This window comes from Parasteatoda tepidariorum, chromosome 4 (genome assembly GCF_982258835.1).
Source record: "Parasteatoda tepidariorum strain Cologne lab strain chromosome 4, Ptep-v5.0, whole genome shotgun sequence".
NCBI classification, from domain to species: Eukaryota; Metazoa; Arthropoda; class Arachnida; order Araneae; family Theridiidae; genus Parasteatoda; species Parasteatoda tepidariorum.
Window position 1 is genome coordinate 82,148,483 of NC_141758.1, and position 21,816 is coordinate 82,170,298.

General features: G+C 30.6%; 1 protein-coding gene across 5 annotated transcripts in view; it reads right to left on the reverse strand.

The window, feature by feature from the left end:
• Nucleotides 1–21,816, reverse strand: part of LOC107444240 (uncharacterized) — a 34,453-nt gene that overhangs the window by 7,250 nt on the left and 5,387 nt on the right. For 2 of the 5 annotated variants that reach the window (XM_087161479.1, XM_087161478.1), the window contains exons 2-3: nt 2,929–3,049; nt 1,114–1,929 (exon numbers count right to left, since the gene is read on the reverse strand). In XM_087161479.1, the coding sequence (XP_087017605.1) occupies nt 1,114–1,929; nt 2,929–2,997 (885 nt within the window). In that variant the 5' untranslated portion in view covers nt 2,998–3,049. Of the gene's footprint in view, nt 1–1,113; nt 1,930–2,928; nt 3,050–3,665; nt 3,865–4,757; nt 4,988–21,816 lie in introns of those variants that run through there. The other 3 variants (XM_087161480.1, XM_043056371.3, XM_043056372.3) reach the window with 3 other exon arrangements.

The following is a 21,816-nucleotide window of genomic DNA, read 5'->3' on the forward strand; positions in this document are numbered from 1 at the left end:
ACTGTATATCAATAGAGTTAATTTCGCAAATGGAAAAAAAAAAAGGTAATGCAGTAGTAAATGTACTTTCCACAATACAAAGTTATTGTTTCGTCTCGGCCTGTAAATTCAATATTTTACTTTAGATAAAATAATGTTTAAAGATATAATTTTCATTGATTAAAACTCAATTAAATTGTAAATTATCCCCAAGATAAATGATTAATTTAATAGTACTTTTTCGATAATTGTTTATCAACCAATCCTTTTATTTGATGACAACTAATGGTTTGCTTAATTGAAAAAATATTGTAATAATTATTTTGTAATTGATTGTAATAATTATTAATAAAAAATTGCTGTAATAATTGTTTTACAATCTAGGACTAAGTTGCAAAACTGAGTATAACTACGTGGCTCTATGTTTTCGCTGGCAGGCTTGAGGGCCACCTACTCTGTGTGAATTATTTGGTTTACTAAAGCCAGCAAATCAAATGTCTTAAGATTTGTCTAGGGGGACAAACCAATTATTAATTTTATATTAGTATTAGTTTTGTTAGATGAAGTATAGTTCGTTCACCAGGAGTTGACGCTTGTTGCTCCATCATCTCTTCGGACGAAGAGTTCATTTCAGAGCGGGAGTACGAGGGAAAAACATCTCCACGCTTAAAATTGAGACAACCGTTAATGCACGCCAAACACTAACAGTGAATTCTTATTGTGCCCACCAAAATGTTTTAAAAAGGACAAACTTGACTCTATGGAGAGAAATATCATCAGATTTATGAAATATTTAATGTAAAAAAAATGTACATAAAGATTGCGAAATAAATATTTTTCTCATACAATCGACAAAAAAAAAAAAACTTTTTTCAGGATTGTTCACATCCTTCTCTCAAAAATAGCGAAATAGAATCGTCGCGCACCACGTGATGAAGGCGGAGCCAAGTGCCAACTCCTGGTGAACGAACTATCAAGACAAAAATGCCGTATAGAGAGGCGAAATATGTACCGAGGGGCTTCACAGAAGGTAAAGCTAGACTAACCCTACCCCTGTAAACGGCACGCGAAATATCAGTGTTCAAGAGCATTGTCACTTTTTAAAAGAAATATTACTAAAAAGTTCATATTTACCTCGTCCAAAAAATAGTAGCAATATCTAAACTGCTGCAAATAAAACTCTTCGCAATCAAAATCATGTCCGTCAATAGCAATTGAAGATCTTCGTGCCAATAAACATTTCTCTATAATAGATTTTGAGGCACTGTGCAGTAGTAACAACCTAGTTGAAATTAGTGAAACAGCATCAGACATTAAAGCTTCGATTTCTCTATTATGATCATCAGAGTGATTACCTTCGTCAAATATTACATTGAGCACTATTTTTTGCAGATAAGAGATTGAATGCTCAATAAAGACTGTAGGCAGATATCCATCATTTGACTCATTTTTCTCAAAATGATCAAATAATCTACCTTCAACCATTTTTAAAGCTCCTTGGGTATCTAAAATCTTATAAGGATTTATCTCACTTGCATTTCTAAAAAAGCATTCAACATCATTTATAAAAGATTTTAAGTATTCTTTTGAACTCTGGTTCTTGGGATTCAAGAAATTAACCGTATCAATACTAAAAAGAAGTGAAATAAGCTGCTGACGTGTTTCATTAGAGCTATTTCTAAGTGCTTTTAAGATTGTATCAATTAGAATATATTCAGGCTTATCTTCATGAATGATTTCTTTTAGCTCGCAGATAATTGAATGAGCTTCTAACTCATCTTTGTTCAGGGAAATTTCTACGGGAGGGTGAAGAGAGATACAATCAGATTCTTGAGTGACTTCTTTAGCGTTTATGAGAATACCACAGAATTTTTGGGCTCTGTTGTTTTCCTTGATAACTTCTAAGACTTTCTGAAAGTTCTCCTTAAGTCTCACATGCGAAAAACATACCTATATAGAATAAAATTATAGTTAAGACCTGGTAATACTTGTCAATGAAAAGTTTAACAATATTTTTTTGCCCTGAATTATCCGAGGAAGATTTATTGCAATAAAATAGCTGTAAAATTTAAACCAAAGTTACACCTTCAGAACATGAGAAAACCACACTTATATAGAATAAAATTATAATTAAGACCTGGTAATACTTGTCAATGAAAAGTTTAATGATATTTTTTGCCCTGAATTATCCAAGGAAGATTTATTGCATTAAAATAGCTGTAAAATTTCAACCAAAGTTACACCTTCAGAAAAAGTTGAGATTTGTGTAACGTTATTTTAAGTCTATAAATGTTTATATTTCGTTATTATAGTAATTAAATTATGAATTACGAGCATGAATTCTTTCTTTATGCGCCATTATATTTCAAAGTTCAATTATATTAATTCCATTTATAAAACGCCATTACAATGTAGAAAGCGCCGCTACATTGAAGAAAACACTATAACACTGAATAGAGCCTCTACACGGTTTCTTACAAGAAGTCTGCGCAGAGTACTTAAAAAGCTGACCACTTGTGCGCATGAACCCAAATTCTATTTTGAAAATACTTGAGAGAAATTTATCATATATATTTTAGAACTGAATCTATAGTGGTTGACAAGTAAATAAAACAACCCAATTATATTCATAAATTAAAAAAATTTTTAGACATATTTTTGCTACCAATTTTAATTTTTAATAGATTTCATATTAAATGGTTCTTTCTAAAGTTCAAACTTGGTTTGCCTTTATAGTGATCTGATCAGAGTACCTACAATAAACCGTGTGGAGGCTTTCAGTTATAGAAGGCGTTGATTGAGCACCTTTATGTTGAGATGGGCCGGGAATTCCTCCCCCCCCTCTCTTTTATGTGCCTTAGGTTACGTTCATCTTGAGCAGATTCATTATCGTTACTAGATTTACCAGTACAACGATCCTAAATTACTTAACAGTAGGAATCTACTTACTCTGTTATTCCAAAAATGCCATTTAGGGACAATTTGCAGAATGGCCTGACGATACATCGTATATAACATCAGATAAATTTTCCACACAACTTCTTCACTAAACCAAGTATACACTAGTTTTCTAAATAGAAAAAAGATTTATTAGTAAGCAAACACTATGTAGAAATTACAAGACTTCATAGCCATACCTTATTAATTTGTAAAGTAAACTCTCGATCAACCAGATTATCCCAAATCATCTCAATACATTTTGTCATCAATACATTTTTGCTAAATTAAATTTTATGCTATTAACAATTAATTATCTTATAAAAGTTAATTTGCTAAAGTTTATTTGAATAAAATATCATTTGAGAACCAGATTCAGAGCATGTTAAGAAAAATAAAATTAGTAATCATAAATCATTTCAAGAATCAATATAAAATCATCAATAATACAATACCCCGAGTTGATTTCCAACACTACTTCTTTATATGACTTTCGTTACATTAATCATTTACTTTTTCAAAGTAAAATCAGTAGATAAATTATTCATATACACATGATTATACAAAAGATATATAGGGTAAAAATAATTTAATAATAACTGGAGTGGAGAGAGTTAAAAAAAAATATGTGCACGTTGGGAAAAAAATGTGCACATGGAGGAAAAAAAAAACTAATTAATTATCACGTTTTCCATTACTTGTTAGATCAAATTTAGAAAAACATTATTATTCATTAAAATTTGAATTACCTAGGCAATTATTGAGGAAGATTTTAAAAAAATAAATTAAAGTAATTTACATTTCGGCGGCCTCTGAAATCACCGGTGGATCCACCGCTCACAACCAACAGCGTGTTCACGTACAGCTCTCACTTCGGACTGCTAGGAAAAAGAGGGGGGGGGGGAGCCTGCGCGCGGTAGAGCAGGCGACCTACTACAAATTGTTGATTGGTCTAACAAGTTGCTACGTCATGCTTTAGTTGTCGAACGGGTGTTCAACGCTTGGATGCGACAGAGGGGGAGAAGTTTCTCTAAAATGTAAAAGTTAATCATCCTCTCCAGGCAAAAATATTCTCTCACTCCATTACTGATGTAACACAAAAAGTTTGTTCTTGATTACCACATATTATTTTAAGTCTGTGATGTTTGGAAATTAGTCGCATATATGGCCTGCCGATATAACATGAGAAAATTTATATCTATAAAAATCTTCTTCAGCATCTTCTTCTTTGTAGCAATTAGATACTTACACTTCATGAAGAAGATAACAGGTACCCAAACATGTAACCTAAGACGTCATTGACAGCTAATTTATAAATAAAATGGTGTGTTAAAATTTAGCTTCTTTACCTGTTAAGAATGTTAATTAACATGAAGTTAATTAAATGCAACAAGCAAAGTGTAAAGCTGAATGCAATTCTGTTTTTCATTTTCATTTTGGTGGTTTCACTGAAAGAGCTTTTAGATGACTTACTATTGATAAAAAGCAAAATTGGACCTGCGTACAATGTGCAAAATCACAGGAAAATCCAACGAAAATAAAAAGTGCAACTAGCCCAGACATTCTCGAGGATATCTTACAGCAAAATAAAGACCTAAAAGAGTTAATAACTAACAAATTCAATGATTTATCCCGTTCAATTGAATTCATCAGTGAAGTAATTAAAGAGTTGAAAAGTTCTATCACAGAGCTACAGAACGTAAACAAAACTTTACAAGCAAAAAATGATCAGCTAACTAGAGAAAACGCAGAAATAAAGAAGGAACTGAATGAACTAAAAGAAACAGTTATTGAACTCAAGCAATATTCCCGAAGATCCAACTTTGAAATAAATAACTTACCCGAATGTGAAAATGAAGACATACAACAAGTAATATCCCAGATTGATAATGTTGCGAATACTAATATATCCGAAAATCTGATCACCGCTCACAGAGTCCCCAGCTTTAATAAAGATGAACCTAAACCCATCATTGTTCAAGTTAAATCCAAATCTGTACGTAATGAGCTCTTAAAGAAACTGAGAAATCGTAAACTTACAACCTGCGAAGTCAACTCTAGATTCACTGAAATGCCTGTATACTTCAATGAACATTTGACTCCCGAACTGAAGCATCTATTTTATCTTTCACATAAGGCTAAATCTGAAAAGGGATTCAAGTTTTGTTGGGTTCGCGATGGTAAAATATTCCTGAGAAAAGATGAATCGTTCAAAATAATACGAGTGAAATCATCTCAAGACCTTAATATTCCATCCAACTGAAGAAACATTTTTATCTGTGCCGGACTGCCTAAAAATTGAAAATTTGGACGATTTAAAGTTTTTTATTACCTCAACCTGTAAGTTAAACATTAATATTTTACATGTAAATATTAGAAGTTTAAGAGCCAACTTTGATAATTTTATTTCACATATTTCTAGCATGATTGAAAATATAAGTGTTATAATTATGTCGGAAATTTGGATTTACCAAAATGAAAATAATTTTTTCTCAATAGATTCATAATTCATTCTTTAATTGCAGAAATAATAATCGCTCTGGAGGTGTTTGTGTTTTTATTAAAAAATGTCTTGATATTTCAGAGTTAGCTATACATTTTGTTTCCACAGAATCTATATTACTTTATTGCAAATCTTTAGATTTATTATTTCTATCTTTATATAGATCTCATGATTTTAGTGTTGATTTTTTTAATACTGAACTTAAAGTAATAATCTCTAAGCTTAAATATCCTAATATAATTGTGACATTAGGTCACAGCCTAATTTATAAATATCCTGTTTTTTTTTAATCAATAATACTAATTCTTTTAATTTTGTAATACATTCTTTTATTTCATCATCTTTCTTTAGCCCCTTAAGCGGTAGCGCATTTTGGACATTCTCCCCCTAAAATTCCTTACAGCTCCTTAAAAGAGCCCCTTTCCTTCGAAAAGTTTCCACCCTTTTTTTTCTGAGAATTCCACTGGTCGTCGGCATTCTTTCATCTCCGCGTGTTTGTTGTGTTTCTCAACCGTAACTTTTAACGCATAATCAATTTTTTCGTCTCAACTCGTGATTTTTAGGTAATTTAACTTTAACTTGCACGACATGCACTACAACTTCAATTTTAAGTCTTTGTATCTTATAAAAAGGAAGAGCGCGAAAGACGGATAGCTTTCGATAATTTGATGTCATATAAGTTGCTGCACTCCGCTTAACGGAGTTTTTAACATTTTTTGCTCCCACCTCCCTAAGGTGGAGAAGCTTTTTTTTCGAAGGATGGCCTCTCTGCGCCATCTTCTTTTGATGTTGGGATTCGTTCGCTGGAAATAACTCACCGATAGCCATGCTGTCCCTTTTTCATTACCTCTGATGAATTGCTTACTAAATAATTTTCCTTTTCCTGACAAATTGGATTAATGTTTCATAAAGAATTTTCCTGACAAATTGGATTAATGTTTCATAAAGAATTTTCCTGACAAATTGGATTAATGTTTCATAAAGAATTTTCCTGACAAATTGGATTAATGTTTCATAAAGAATTCTCCTGACAAATTGGATTAATGCTTCATAAAGAATTTGCCGGATAAATCGGTTTTAAATGCTTACTAAAGAACTCTCCTAAAAAAAAAATCTCCAGTTTTCTTAAAGGATGATCCGCTGACCAACTACCGTCAGGGATGGAAATCCCCCACAGTCCGTTTGAATTCCTGTTTCCAGTCATCACTAGTTCCACATCCTTGGCTTGAGCCATTCCTAAAATGATGTAGTGCCTCAACCTAATGATTTGTCTAGTTTGTTTTTTTCCTCCAATAAAAACAATAGTGATTTTTTCCAAAAAAAGAACTGGACTGATTAACTTTTTTCACCAGCCAAAAAGTTTTTGTTTTGTTGTTTCATCCTAAGCTCATCTCCGATCCAGGACTGGATATCTTTTTATGGATAAAAAAAGGTACGTGCTTTAAATATACTGGGTATCTTCTAGAACTTTTTTTTGAAGAAGAAGAATTGCTATTCTTCTGGGTTAGCCAAACTTCGTAGAATGTACAACTATGTTTCACCCGGCCATTTATTTTTTTCTCTTTTCTAAATTGTTATTTTTTTGCAACTTTTTCAAACTTTCTATACCCAACCTTAACAGGGCAACTGGTGCCGTTCCGCTTTTCGGTTGGTGTATATAGTTTTTTAAATAAATTTATTTTGACCAGTGATTTCAAATTAATTTTTTCACTATGAGTAAAGTAAGATATTATTATTCAATGTTTAATACATTTAATTTCAATAAATTTCTTTAAGTTTGGAGTAGGAAATGAATTGTTCATTTCAATAGTTTTTGATAGAATAGCCAAATAAACAATAATAAATTATGCAATGTAATCAAATTTTTTAATAGACTTTATGTTTTGATTAGTTCATTAATATTTTGTTTTGGTTATTTACTAATTTGTTTCATACAATAACCAAATAGATAATTTTTTTAAGTTGAGTAATTAATAATTATTTGTCATAATTTCTGTAAGTGAATATTACAATTGTTTTATAATAGTGATTAAAAATAACGATTTTGATTAGAATGATTAATATAAATATTTTTGATTAAATAATAAGTAGTAATTGGATAAGGTTTGGTAAATAATTTTTCATATAACAATTTAAAAATAAGATTCCTTTTATTCTATAAAATTGATGTTTACATAAATTATTTGAAAAAAAAAAAGTTTCTTTCACAGCAATTGGTTAAAATAATAATCATTACTTAATATTTGGTAAATTCTATGTGTACTAAAAATTTTGCTTATTATGCTTTTGAAATAGGTCATGTTTAATGATTTAATTGATTATTTTGTTGAAAGGTTATTGAATTGATTTTTAATAGGTATTGCCAATGTCTTACTCTCCTATATTGCTAAATTATTAGTGTTCTAATATATTATACTACAATTGATTGGTTTTTGAAAATGTTTGGGTATTTATTTGCACTTTGAAATAATTAATGACAATATTTTTTTTCTAATGGTTGATATTTCTTGTTTATGCAAGTATATCGTTTTTGATTAACTGTAATTTGAAGGGTTACCTAATTTTTTTAATTGTGTTTTTCTTGATATTTAAATTTATTATATTTTAATGTGTACTTTATTTTCATGAGGTTACCAAATGGTTACAATTAGTAATAATACCTGTGTAATTGATACTTTTATTATTTAAAATTTTTTTCTCATTAGATGACCCCAATTCAAACCCGTAATAGAACTTATTCTGATCCAATAATTATGCCTGACAACGTAAATAACATAGAGGCCAATAGGCAAACCCCTAAATTCAATTTCAATAGTCCAGAATTTTCTGGAAACTCTCAGAATGTAGAGTGGTTCCTGAACCAAATTAAAGATCTAGTAAAATTAAATCAATTTGATAATTCGGCTGCTTTATACTTATTAAAATCAAAATTGTCTGGGGCTGCTCTCACTTTTTTTCAGAATTCACCTGAATGTAGGGTGGTCACAAAGTTTGAGGATGCATGTCAGCTGCTTCAAAATTTTTTCAAACAAGAAGATTCTTCCTCGGCTGACTTGGCAAAATTTCAGGCAATCAGCCTTTTGCCCTCTGAAACTATCAAAAATTTAGAATATAGGATAGATTCTCTTGCCCATAAGGCATATAACTTTATAAATGACCAAACTGCTTTGTCTCGGATAAAAGCCATGCAGTTCTTATCTGCAATCCCTTTGCACCTTAAGGAGACTATTCTCATTGAGGGAATACAAGATTACCGCGAGATGGTCAAAAGGGCAAATCATATTGTGACAATTCAACAATCATTAGCTGGATCGGCTACTCCTTTAGTCGCAGCTCATGCGGTGACTCAGTGTGCTTCTGCTGCACCTGATCAGCTCACCTTAATTTCTAAACAACTCGAAATGTTGACAACAAAAATTGAGACTATGCAGTCTAATTGTAATATATGTTCGAAACCCCACAGCACTAAATTATGTCCCCTTTTACTTCACCCTGTACAGAACCAGGATCGGGTTGGACATGAACAACCTCGACCAACTCCAAACCTTAACTGTGCTTTCTGTAATAGGTCTGGGCATATCATGAGTGTGTGTCGAACGTATCTCAGACATTTAAGACAAAATTCATTCGGGCCATTGGCGATGCATTCTTTTCCGCCACAGTTCCCCATGGTTTCTCCCAGGTTCACTGCACCGCAGTATCCACCACCACCGATTCCTAGTCAAAATGAACAATTTAGACCGAGGGTTAATAATAATACTAATTATAGAGGTAACAATCCTTTAAACTCTCGCAGGAGGCAGTAGGGGATGGCCCTGTCTTCTCATCCACCAAACCATCCAAAATCTTTGATATAAATGAGTTTATGTCAAAATCGATGCATAATTCAAATGTTACTATTAGGGAGTTTTTGACTAACTGTAACTATAAGGAAAATACTGAACACATAAATATTGTTTCACATGAAATTAATCTTCCTACAATTGCTTCTAACTTTAAAAATGTTAATGTAAATTTTCTACTCGATAGTGGGTCGTCAGTCTCATTATTGACATTAGATACTTTCAATGCAATTAGGGCTCATAATAAAGTAAAATTCTTATCAAGAAAAGTCCAAATAAGAACAGTTAATTCTCAGCTTCAATTTTCGGCGTGTGCTGAAATTTCCTTTAAAATCCATAATAATTTTTTTCGACATCAATTTTTTATTGCAGATATTAAGAGTGATACTTTTCAGGGAATTCTAGGTTTTGATTTTCTAAGAACACATAATGTTCTTATTAAATTCCAAGACGAGTTGGTGCAATTTAGTAATTTTTGTATTCCTTTAAATAATTTTGATAAGTTAGCTTCTAATCATACCAATAATGAACAGATTGATGTAGTTTTAAAAAATAAACTCACAATTGAGCCAGGCGAGACTGCCATTGCCCATTTAAGAATTAATTCTTTTGATAATCAAACAAATAAAGAAGTGTATTTCACACCTACTTATAATTCAAAAATTAATATTCATCCTTCTATTAATGTTGTTGACAATAATGTGTTTAATACAATAATCCAAAATAATTCTGATAACACTGTTCATTTAAATAAAGGCTTGAATATAGGTTATATTATTTGTAATTTTGTTGTCCAAAATAGTAATGATGGTAATAATGTAGATTTAAATGATTGTACTCATCTAGAACAGTGTAATTTAATTACTGCTTCTCAGGATATTTTAAATTTAAGAAAAGACGAACTAAAATCTACTGATTTTGATTTAGCACATTTAGACACTGATCAAAAATTAATTCTTCAGAACATTTTATTGGAAAATTTTGCTGCATTTTCTAAAACCATAAAAACTTTAGGATGTACTGATCGTGTAGTTCCCTCTTTAACATTGAAAAATGACAATGCTATAAAAACCTTACCATTTGAAATTCCATATGCTTTAAGGGATGACATTAAACAAGAATTAGATGAATTAGTGGAAGCCGGGATTATTCATAGGCATGTTAGCCATTGGGCTGCTCCACTAGTCTTAGTCAAAAAGAAAAACTCAGAAAATAGTCAGGGAAAACCTAAGTATCGTTTAGCTTTGGACTTAAGATTACTTAATGCAGTGGTAGAAAGCTCCACTTACCCTTTGCCTAAAATAAGCACGATAATTAATGAAATTTCTTCATATAAATTTTTCACAAAGTGTGATATTCGTGAAGCCTATAGGCAGGTTATGCTTCCTGAACACCTACAGGACATACTAACTTTCACTACTCCTTTTGGATCCTTCGCTAATAGACGACTCGTTTTTGGCCTCAAAACGGCAGCGAGTACTTTCCAGGCTTTAGTAGACCTAATTATTGAGGAATTAAATACTGAGGGTATTAAAGGTATACATGCTTATCAAGACGATTTCCTAATCGGAGCAAATTCCTTTGAGGAAATGACTAATAGAATATCAGCATTACTCAAAATTTTAACTAAATATAACTTAACTTTAGCTCCTAATAAATGTTCTTTCTTTAAAGATTCTGTTGAATATCTCGGTTTTGTAATTTCCCATAAGTGTATAACCCCTACTTCATCCAATATAGCTAAAATTACTTCATTTGCTACCCCTCGTAATGCCAAACAGGTTAAGAAGTTTATAGGTGTGTGTGGCTTTTATCGCCATTTAATTCCAAATTTCGCCCAATTAATTGCTGTGTTGACTAAAGTTGCTACAAAACAATCTAAATTTAAATGGAATGACGAACAACAGCGGGCATTTGATGCATTACAGAATGCATTTTTTTCGAAACCTTTTGTTCAGTTACCCGATTTTAGTAAACCGTTTTTCCTAAATACTGATGCGAGCAAATTAGGCATTTCAGCAGTTTTGATGCAGGAGCATGAAGGATCTCTTCGCCCTGTCTCTTTTTTTAGTAAGGCTCTGTCCAAGTCTGAGAAAAACTATCCCGCCATCAAATTGGAGCTTTATGCAATTTTTAAGGGTGTTACAGCATTTAAATCTTACCTCTATAATAGAAATTTTACAATTCTGAGTGATAGTAAACCCCTAAAACATTATCGCAAGGTTACATCACCTGCTGATATTATCACACGTTGGTTGCTTGCTTTAAGTGAATATACTTTTGAGTTTATACATATACCTGGTCATGAGAATGTGTTAGCCGACTGGTTTAGTCGTTCTCCTGATCCTAATTTTTGTCAACCTGCTTTAAATAGTAATGATTCTGAACTAATTTTACCTTTCACTGATATAAATGAAGATCATGTAATTCATGCTTTAACTAATAATGACTCCCCTCTTGAAATTTCTTTAGACACATTTAAATCTGAACAATGTAAAGATCAAAATATTCAGGAAATTATTTCTCTTTTAAACAATCCCACGTTAATTAATCAATCTAAGACTGAACATTTCTTTTTAAATGATGGTATATTAATGTATGCCACTGAGGTTTTTCCTCATAAGCACAGAATTGTAGTTCCAAATTCATTAAAATCTAAAGTGTTAAATATTTGTCATGTTTCCCATTCTGGTATTCAAAAGACGTATGAGCTTGTGTCTAAAAGATATTTTTGGAAAAATTGTTACAGTGATACCTGTAATTATGTTAAGTCTTGTGAATTATGTATTAAACATAAACAGTCTGCGAGCAAGCCTGCTCCTTTAAAATCAATGTGGCTACCTCAGAGGCCTGGACAATTTGTCTCAATGGACATTGTAGGACCCATTAAGAATTGTGGATATATTTTAACTTTCATAGATCATTTTTCTAGACATTTAATTTTAAACCAACTAGTCAATTTAACCACTGAGACTGTTTCTAAACATTTAATGAATTATATAACTCATTATGGTAGAATGCTATACCTATTAACAGATCTAGGCACTCAGTTTAAAGCTGAGGTTTTTGAATTAATCAATAAAAAGTTAGGCATAAAATTAGCCCATAGCAGTGCTGCTCATCCTCAAAGTAATGGAATGAGTGAACGCATTAATCAAGCTATTAAGTCTTCTGTTTTAACTTTACATGAGAAAGGTGTGTCATTTGCAACCAGCTTATTAATTCACCAAAATATATACAATGGTTCAATTCACTCTTCAACCAAATTCACCCCTAACTTACTTCATTTTGGTCGTAATTTGGCCTTAATTTTTGATTGTTTTGAAACTAGTGTTGAACCAATACATTTGGATAAATCTCACTATTTATTGGAGACCTTAAATGAGCTCAATATTGCATATGAAAATGCTTACCATAATTCTGAACGAGCACAAGTCAAACAAAATTCGAGACAAGGTGCGAAAGCAAAATTAAGATCACTAAATATTGGTGATATTGTCTATTTAAAACATACTAATGTGTTTAAACCTAAATTTGATGGTCCGTTTACTATTTTGTCAAAATTTAATGATGTGGATTATGTAATCCAACTTTTGGACAATACAAAAGCACCTAAACTAACTGTTCATATAGACCGTTTACGTCTATGTCCTCATAGGAGGCAAAATTTGCTTTTTCATCCCTCTTTGGATACCTCCCCTAGTGTAATTGATAAGGATATCACTCTCCCTAAGGCTTGTCCTTACAATTTAAGAAGTAAATAATTTTTTTTCTAAATAAATTTGTTTGAATGTAACATTGATATGTGTGATGGGTGTTATTTGGGTATCGGTGTATATGATGCTGGCCGTCATATCCGCGGAACATCGGGATCCTGTTGTACTTGTCAGGCAATACCAGTGATTTTTTGGTTAAATTTTTTTGATATACAGTTCTTGTAACTAATTTTGTCAATAGTTCTAATTTTTAATTGAATGAGGTATTCAAATTGTGATATGGTTTCTTATGGTGGATGATGAGCAGTGCCCTCCTTGTTGCGACTCTACAAACTTTATAAGTATGGGTTCGTGTTTGTGGTTGTTCATGTCTAACTGATTGCAATTTTTTTAACAAATATTTCATGTTAATATTTGTATTTTTTTAAATTACGTAAACACATAATTGTAATTAATTAATGACGTCTGATTTTCGAATGCCAATTTTTTTTGTTTTTCGACCCTGTAGTTCTGTACAGTATTTTTTTTTTCCTTTTCTAGTATGTCATAAGTCACTATTATTACATACAAAATTTTTTTTGGATTTTTTTGCAGAGTGAGAATTCTCTTTGCATAATGATGTATAAAAGTACACCTCATTGTACATCTCAAGGTGTCACAACGGTTGTTATGATTTTTATTGTTTTGTGTATGTTGTTTTATACAAAATTGTTGAAGCTGAGTTTGTTAATTGTATATTGTTCAGCAATTTTTGTTAGGTAATGCTTTTTGTAAGCAATGTGTCAAGGCCTTGTGTTTTTGTTTTGTTTTAGCAGTTTTGTTTTTGGTCAAAGTTCTGTGAGTCAATTTGTTGTTTTTTTAAGTGTTAAAATTCCTTGCAGTTTTTGTTAAGTTTAATGTTTTGCCTAGGCTTTTCCTGTTACAACTAGTAAGTTTAATTGCAATTTTTTTAATTTTTTTTCTTCAAGTCTAAAATTAATAAATTTTTATGCACTTATTGCTCTCACTAATGACTTTGATTTGTTTCACGTATACAGTTTGATGTGTACTAATTTTTTTGTCGTTTTAACTCGGATTAATACTTATCAATCTTGTTTGATTGGTTTCAATTTTTTTCTCAAAATTCACGTAATGGATTGATGTACAAAATGTTGTACAAAGTTTTTTTTTCGTTTAAGCTCGGAGTATTGTCAGTCTACAATGGTAGCCTGATTTTTTTCGTTTGTTTGCAATTTCTCAATTTTTTTTTGTTCATAATAAATTCCAGCAAACAAATCAATTTTTTTTTTCAATTTCTTCTTACAAGGAATAATTTGAGTTAATGTCCTTTACCTCAAAAATTGCTTTTCCACTATTAATAAGTGAGATTTTCTTTTTGAATAATCAACTATCCATTTTACCTCCTTAATGTTATTTTCTTTGGAGAAGATTTTCTCAGTCTACTTCATGTAGCCTGAATTTTTTTAGACGGGTGTTATTGCACTTATAGGCATTCACATGCATCAAGGCATATGTTGTTCAAGTTTAATTTATAGTACATGTGTTGACGATTCATTGTCAAAATGTTTGTTTTCATGTAGCAAACAATTAAGATGGTTTTGTGTTTTTTTTCGTCCATTTATCAAACAATTAACATTGTTTGGCCATCTCACTAATCAAGATGCAGCCATGTAAAGCTGCTTATATGTATGTGTTGTTATGTGTTACTAATTTTTGTATGTCTTATGTTTGAGGCACAGCTTTTCTCATTTCAGACTCTTACTATCAAAAGTTTTGATATAGATTGTTATGTAAACATCTGACTATTTGTAAGTGGAGTAGTGGTGAACTGGAGTTGCAGGCTGTTAGAACTTAATTTCATTTATAAATTTTTTTGGATTAATATTTTTTGGCAAAAACAAAAAAAAAAAAAATTTTTCTTCAAAAAAATTTTTTCTGCAGTGGGGGGTATAATGTGACATTAGGTCACAGCCTAATTTATAAATATCCTGTTTTTTTTTAATCAATAATACTAATTCTTTTAATTTTGTAATACATTCTTTTATTTCATCATCTTTCTTTAGCCCCTTAAGCGGTAGCGCATTTTGGACATTCTCCCCCTAAAATTCCTTACAGCTCCTTAAAAGAGCCCCTTTCCTTCGAAAAGTTTCCACCCTTTTTTTTCTGAGAATTCCACTGGTCGTCGGCATTCTTTCATCTCCGCGTGTTTGTTGTGTTTCTCAACCGTAACTTTTAACGCATAATCAATTTTTTCGTCTCAACTCGTGATTTTTAGGTAATTTAACTTTAACTTGCACGACATGCACTACAACTTCAATTTTAAGTCTTTGTATCTTATAAAAAGGAAGAGCGCGAAAGACGGATAGCTTTCGATAATTTGATGTCATATAAGTTGCTGCACTCCGCTTAACGGAGTTTTTAACATTTTTTGCTCCCACCTCCCTAAGGTGGAGAAGCTTTTTTTTCGAAGGATGGCCTCTCTGCGCCATCTTCTTTTGATGTTGGGATTCGTTCGCTGGAAATAACTCACCGATAGCCATGCTGTCCCTTTTTCATTACCTCTGATGAATTGCTTACTAAATAATTTTCCTTTTCCTGACAAATTGGATTAATGTTTCATAAAGAATTTTCCTGACAAATTGGATTAATGTTTCATAAAGAATTTTCCTGACAAATTGGATTAATGTTTCATAAAGAATTTTCCTGACAAATTGGATTAATGTTTCATAAAGAATTCTCCTGACAAATTGGATTAATGCTTCATAAAGAATTTGCCGGATAAATCGGTTTTAAATGCTTACTAAAGAACTCTCCTAAAAAAAAAATCTCCAGTTTTCTTAAAGGATGATCCGCTGACCAACTACCGTCAGGGATGGAAATCCCCCACAGTCCGTTTGAATTCCTGTTTCCAGTCATCACTAGTTCCACATCCTTGGCTTGAGCCATTCCTAAAATGATGTAGTGCCTCAACCTAATGATTTGTCTAGTTTGTTTTTTTCCTCCAATAAAAACAATAGTGATTTTTTCCAAAAAAAGAACTGGACTGATTAACTTTTTTCACCAGCCAAAAAGTTTTTGTTTTGTTGTTTCATCCTAAGCTCATCTCCGATCCAGGACTGGATATCTTTTTATGGATAAAAAAAGGTACGTGCTTTAAATATACTGGGTATCTTCTAGAACTTTTTTTTGAAGAAGAAGAATTGCTATTCTTCTGGGTTAGCCAAACTTCGTAGAATGTACAACTATGTTTCACCCGGCCATTTATTTTTTTCTCTTTTCTAAATTGTTATTTTTTTGCAACTTTTTCATTCTTTCTATACCCAACCTTTTAGGGCAATAATACTGATGGGTGATATAAATATTGATATTTTAACTTATGATTTTATTACTCATGAGTATATTAATTTATTATGCCAATTTGGATTTCAAAATTACATAGACAAACCAACTAGAGTACAGTAAATTCCTCGTCAACTTGCATTGATCATGTCTTCGTAAAAACAAATAAATTTTCAGTCAAATCCGGAATATTCATAAATGACATAAGCGATCCCTATCCAACCTTTTGCAGTGTTCATTACGATGAGGTAAATAAAATTAAGGAAACTGAAAATAAAATTTCAATCAACTATAATAATCTCAATAATTATCTGTCAAATTACAAATTTAATTACAATCCTCAAGATTCTCTTGATCAACAATATCGAAGTTTTGATTTCAAATTCAATAATTTTAAATATAAGCATAAATCAAACAAAAAAGCCAAAAATAACTGGATGACTAGTAATATCTTGATTTTAATTCGAAGAAAGGAAAAACTATTCAAAAAAACTAGAAAATATCCATGAGATATTATTTACAAAACAGCATACAACACTATAGTTTCTGAGCTTAAGAACTTAATTAAAACAGCAAAATCAGAATATTTAAAAACCAAATTTTTAAATTGTGATTCAAATAAACAAAAATGGGATCTTGTAAATAGTATTATTGGTAATCAGAGCAAATCACCTACTTTACATGATATTTTAAACGACTATGAATCATCTGATCAATTTAATAAATCATTTACAAATGCCAACAGTACCTCAAACCCAAATTCAAACAGTTTGCAAATATATATTTCACCAAGTTTAACCTCGTTTGTTTTCCTAGAATTGAATGATTGTGAAGTACTTCACTTAATAAATTCTCTTTCTAATAAAATCTCCTTTGACTATGACGGTATTAATGTAAAATTAATTAAACTATTTGCTCTCAATAATATAAATTTTATAACTAATTTCATCAATACCTCAATCAAGTCATCCATTTTTCCAACTTCTTTAAAAAGAGCAATCATAACTCCTATTTTTAAAACCGGCGATAAAAATTGCTTATCAGACTATAGACCAATTTCAATATTACCTGTTTTTTCCAAAATCATTGAAAAAGCTCTAGCTGATAAAATGTGCAATTATTTAAAACATACAAATTTTTTCTCTGTTAATCAACATGGATTTATTAAAGGCAAAAGTACAGAAAAAGCTCTTTTGGAATTTTCAAAATTTATTCATAATAGTATTGCTGAAAATAAGATAACAGTAGCTATATTTCTTGATACATCAAAAGATTTCGATAATGTCAATCACAATCCATTAATCAAAAAATTAGAATTTGCTTTTTTCAGAGGAATTATTTTAAATTGGTTTATTTCATATCTTTCAAACAGAGAACATAGAGTTAAAATCCGAAGTAATTTTAGTAATTATATTTTTTCAAACCGTGGTGTTCCTCAAGGATCTATTCTAGGACCCTTATTGTTTATTCTATTCATCAATGACTTTTGTCAACTCAAACTTTTTGGTAAGATAATAACATATGCTGATGATTCCGTAATTTTGTATTCTTGCACTGATTTAAATCAACAAATTTTTCAAATTGAATCTGATTTACGCGTAATTTCAAAATGGTTTACAATAAATGACTTAAATTTAAATCTAAATAAAACTAAATATATTTATTTTAGATTAAGAAAATCAGAATTTAACTTAAATTTAAAATTTCCCTCTCTCTCCTGCAGAAGTACTAATGAAAATTGTCAATGCTATATTCTGCAATCTGTAAATAATATCAAATATTTAGGACTATATATCGATTCTAATTTGAAATGGAAAACACATATTAACAATTTAGTTAAAAAATTGCGTTCTGTTTTAGTTAAATTTTATCACCTTAAGAATAAAATTCATTTTAATCTTGTGAAAGCACTCTATTACTCCTGGTTTTATTCTTTAATTAATTATGGTGCAATAATATATGGCGGTGAATATAAAACTAATTTACTTCTCAGTTCAGAATAAATGCTTCAAGATTATTAATTCTCTAAATATAAATAATTCAAGTATAACTACTACCAATATATATACAAGAATTAACCTATTACCATTTCGCCATAATGTATTTTTTCGTATTTTACTCTATTTACACAACAATAAATTAATATGCAAATTAAAAACTAATGTGTCTGAAAGGAGACCAACTGAAATATATGAGATTCACGACTTTACAAAAGAAATTTCACGAAAACAGTTGTTTTACTTAGCACCTAAATTATATAACAAATTACCATTTCAGTTGCAAAACATCCAAATATATTCTTCGTTTAAGTGTGCTTTATTTCAATTTGTGATGAACATTGACGATTTAGATCTCTATTTTTCACTTTAAAGGAAGCATTTGATTTTTTATACCAGTCTTGTGCAAATCCAAATGAATTTCTTATGTTGCCTTTGTTATGTTATTTTTTTTATATAGTTTCATGCTTTTTTTCTTTTTTTGTTTTCTATTATTGCAGTGTTCAACAATATATGACGTCTTATGATGAGCAAAATAATTTATGATTGTAATACCCCCCCTTTTTCTTCTTCTTTTTTTAAAAATTTCTATTTTAAATTTATTGTATTACTTTTCTTTGTCGCCTGGACAGGATTTTCCTCTTGACGACGGATTCTTTGTATTTATGTGTTTTTGTTCCCATTAAAGTTATATTTGTTTGTTTAAAAAAAAAAATAGAACGTAGTATTACACATCGAATTTGTTGAAATATAATTCTTTCTAGTTTACTTCCGTCACTCAACCTTGAGTTATTATTTATCTATTTTATTGTAAGCATAATATTTTGTATTGTGAACTTCGATACAAAATTATTCTGTTTATGTTGTATATGGCTTTGGGTCAGTTATTGTATTAAGTGAGAAATATGTAGAAAATGAATTGAAGTCTTTGTGAAAGGATTGAATGTGTCAATTGAGAAAATCAATACTTGACGGACATGGCTTACTCGAAATAGAATGGTACAGTTGCTAACATAAACAAATGCCTCATTTCATTGACCAATCATATTAAGAAACCCACGATGCGTCACTTTCCGTGCGGTCATACAATTGAACTTTGACCAATACTTATTACGATTTTTCGCAAGTGATTCGCTCTAGCCTCACTTTCTCGATTATTACAATCGACTTATCTTCCTGCACAAGTAAAATCGAAAACGTTCCCCTGCATTAGACTTATCATCGTCGATGTTGGCAAGAAAAAAAAAATCCTCGTAAAACGAGGTAATAAACGCACACCAAACAGGTTTGGCACGGTAATTACCATGATTTTTACGCCAACGATGCAAAAATTCTATGGGAAAAAATTCAAAGCACATTTACTGATAAAACCGAATATCGCAAAATCGATGCAAGTAACGAAGTAAAAAATCTTGAAATGAAGGAAAATGAAAATGTTTCAGACTATATTGCAAGATCACGTGGACTTCAAACGAAATGTTCGTCACTGGGACTGGAAATTTCAGAAAGAGAATTTGTTTTTTATACTGTTAGAGGTTTTGAAAAATCATATAAATCCTAAAAAACAAATGGATGGAATTTTAGAAATACTGAGAGAAGAAGAAAAAAGAGTATCAAAATTAAAAAATTATATTCCGAGAAGAACAGAAGATTTTGATGTAAAACATAAATATGAAAATAGAAGCATGAAGAAATGTTTCATCTGCCATAAAACGAATTACCGAGCTAAAGACTGCTTTCCGAAACAACAACGAGGGAAGTCAAAACCCAACAACTCAAGAAAAATGAACATTTTCGAACTATAAATCAGGCATGAACAAAACGAAAAACAATACGTTTATTGTGCATTTGAAAATCAAGATAAACATTGTAGTGAAAATTTCTCACTTACCGCTGAATTAGAACAACATCACGTAAATTCTAGTTCTACAGGTAAAAACAAAACTATTTTTATTCTGGATTCTGGTGCTACTTCACGCATAGTAAAAGATTTAAACTTTTTTGAAAACATAAGTCATGTTAATGGAAAAATACAATTAGCATGTAAGAAGTCAAATTTAATTTCTATTGCTATTGGTATTTTAAAAGCTAGTACACCAGCTGATAATTACAGAACAAATCTATCAATGTATATAGGATGTTATATATGTACCAGATTTACGAAACAATTTAATTTTAATATCTAAATTAATTGATAAAGGTTATAAAATTGAATATTATGGTAATGATATTTTGATTTTAAGTAATGACAATCGCATTGTTTTAAAAGCTGTAAAGTAAGCAATAGTTTTGAAATTTTAATGGAACCGTGTAATAACATTTCACCTAATTTGTTTGATTATAATGGTGTAAATAATTCTGAGTTAGAATGTAATGAAGTAAGTAATTTAGATACTTATAATATTTGACATAAGATACTTTGTCATTTAAATCCACAATACATGGTTAAAATGCAAAATGTCCTTGGCATAAATTTTAAAGATTTTGAAGTTTACTATAGTGAATCTTGTGGCATAAGTAAAGTAACCCATAATAGTCATCCAACTATTAATATTGCACAAAGTAATTCAATATTAGAGTCCATTCATACGGACCTAGCAGGCCCAATAAATTGTGATTCATTAGGGAATTCAAGATATTTTTTAGTTCTTGAGGATGATTTTTCTGGGATGTACATTTCTTATTTTTTGAAGCATAAAAATAAAGTATTTGAAATGTTTTGTATGTTCAAAGAAAGGTATGAAAATGAAATGAGAAAGAAAATCAAAAGGTTCAGAACGGATAACTGTTTAGAATTTGTTAATAACGAGATTGATAGTTTTCTAGAAAAATACGGGATCATACATGAAAAAACAGTACCGTATAATCCTTCGTCAAATGGACGTGTTGAGCGAGCCATAAGAGTATTAGTAGAAAGGGCTAGGGCAGGGATGGCGAACCAATGGCACGAGTGCCATTTATGGCATGCGACACAATATTTTGGGCACACCACCGATCACAATTGTTATTGTACTATGAATTGTTATTACACAAATGTTATTACACTATGAAGCATATGTAACAATTAAATTAAAATTCACAAAAAACAAACAAAATAATAAACAATTATAAATAAAAAAATTAACAATTAATGCTAAAAAAAAACAATTAATAACCATAAAAAACAAGCTAACAATAAATGACTAACAAAAAAATCAACAGTCCTGCTTAAACTAATATCTTACAACCTAATAAAAGTTATTTGTCATTTAATCTGCAATAACAGAAGTCCCACTGATGTTACTTTAGAATTACGCGTATAACTGAGACATTGCAAAATGTATTTTCTTTTCAATGTAGATAAAGAGTTTTGAGTTGATAGTATTTAGAATTATTATTTTCCCAATAACCATGAAGTCAAAATTATTTGACGGCACGTCTGTGATTTCATTAAACATTTTTTTAGAAAAAATGGCACGTTGGTGTATAAAGGTTCGCCACCCCTGGGCTAGGACATTATTGGA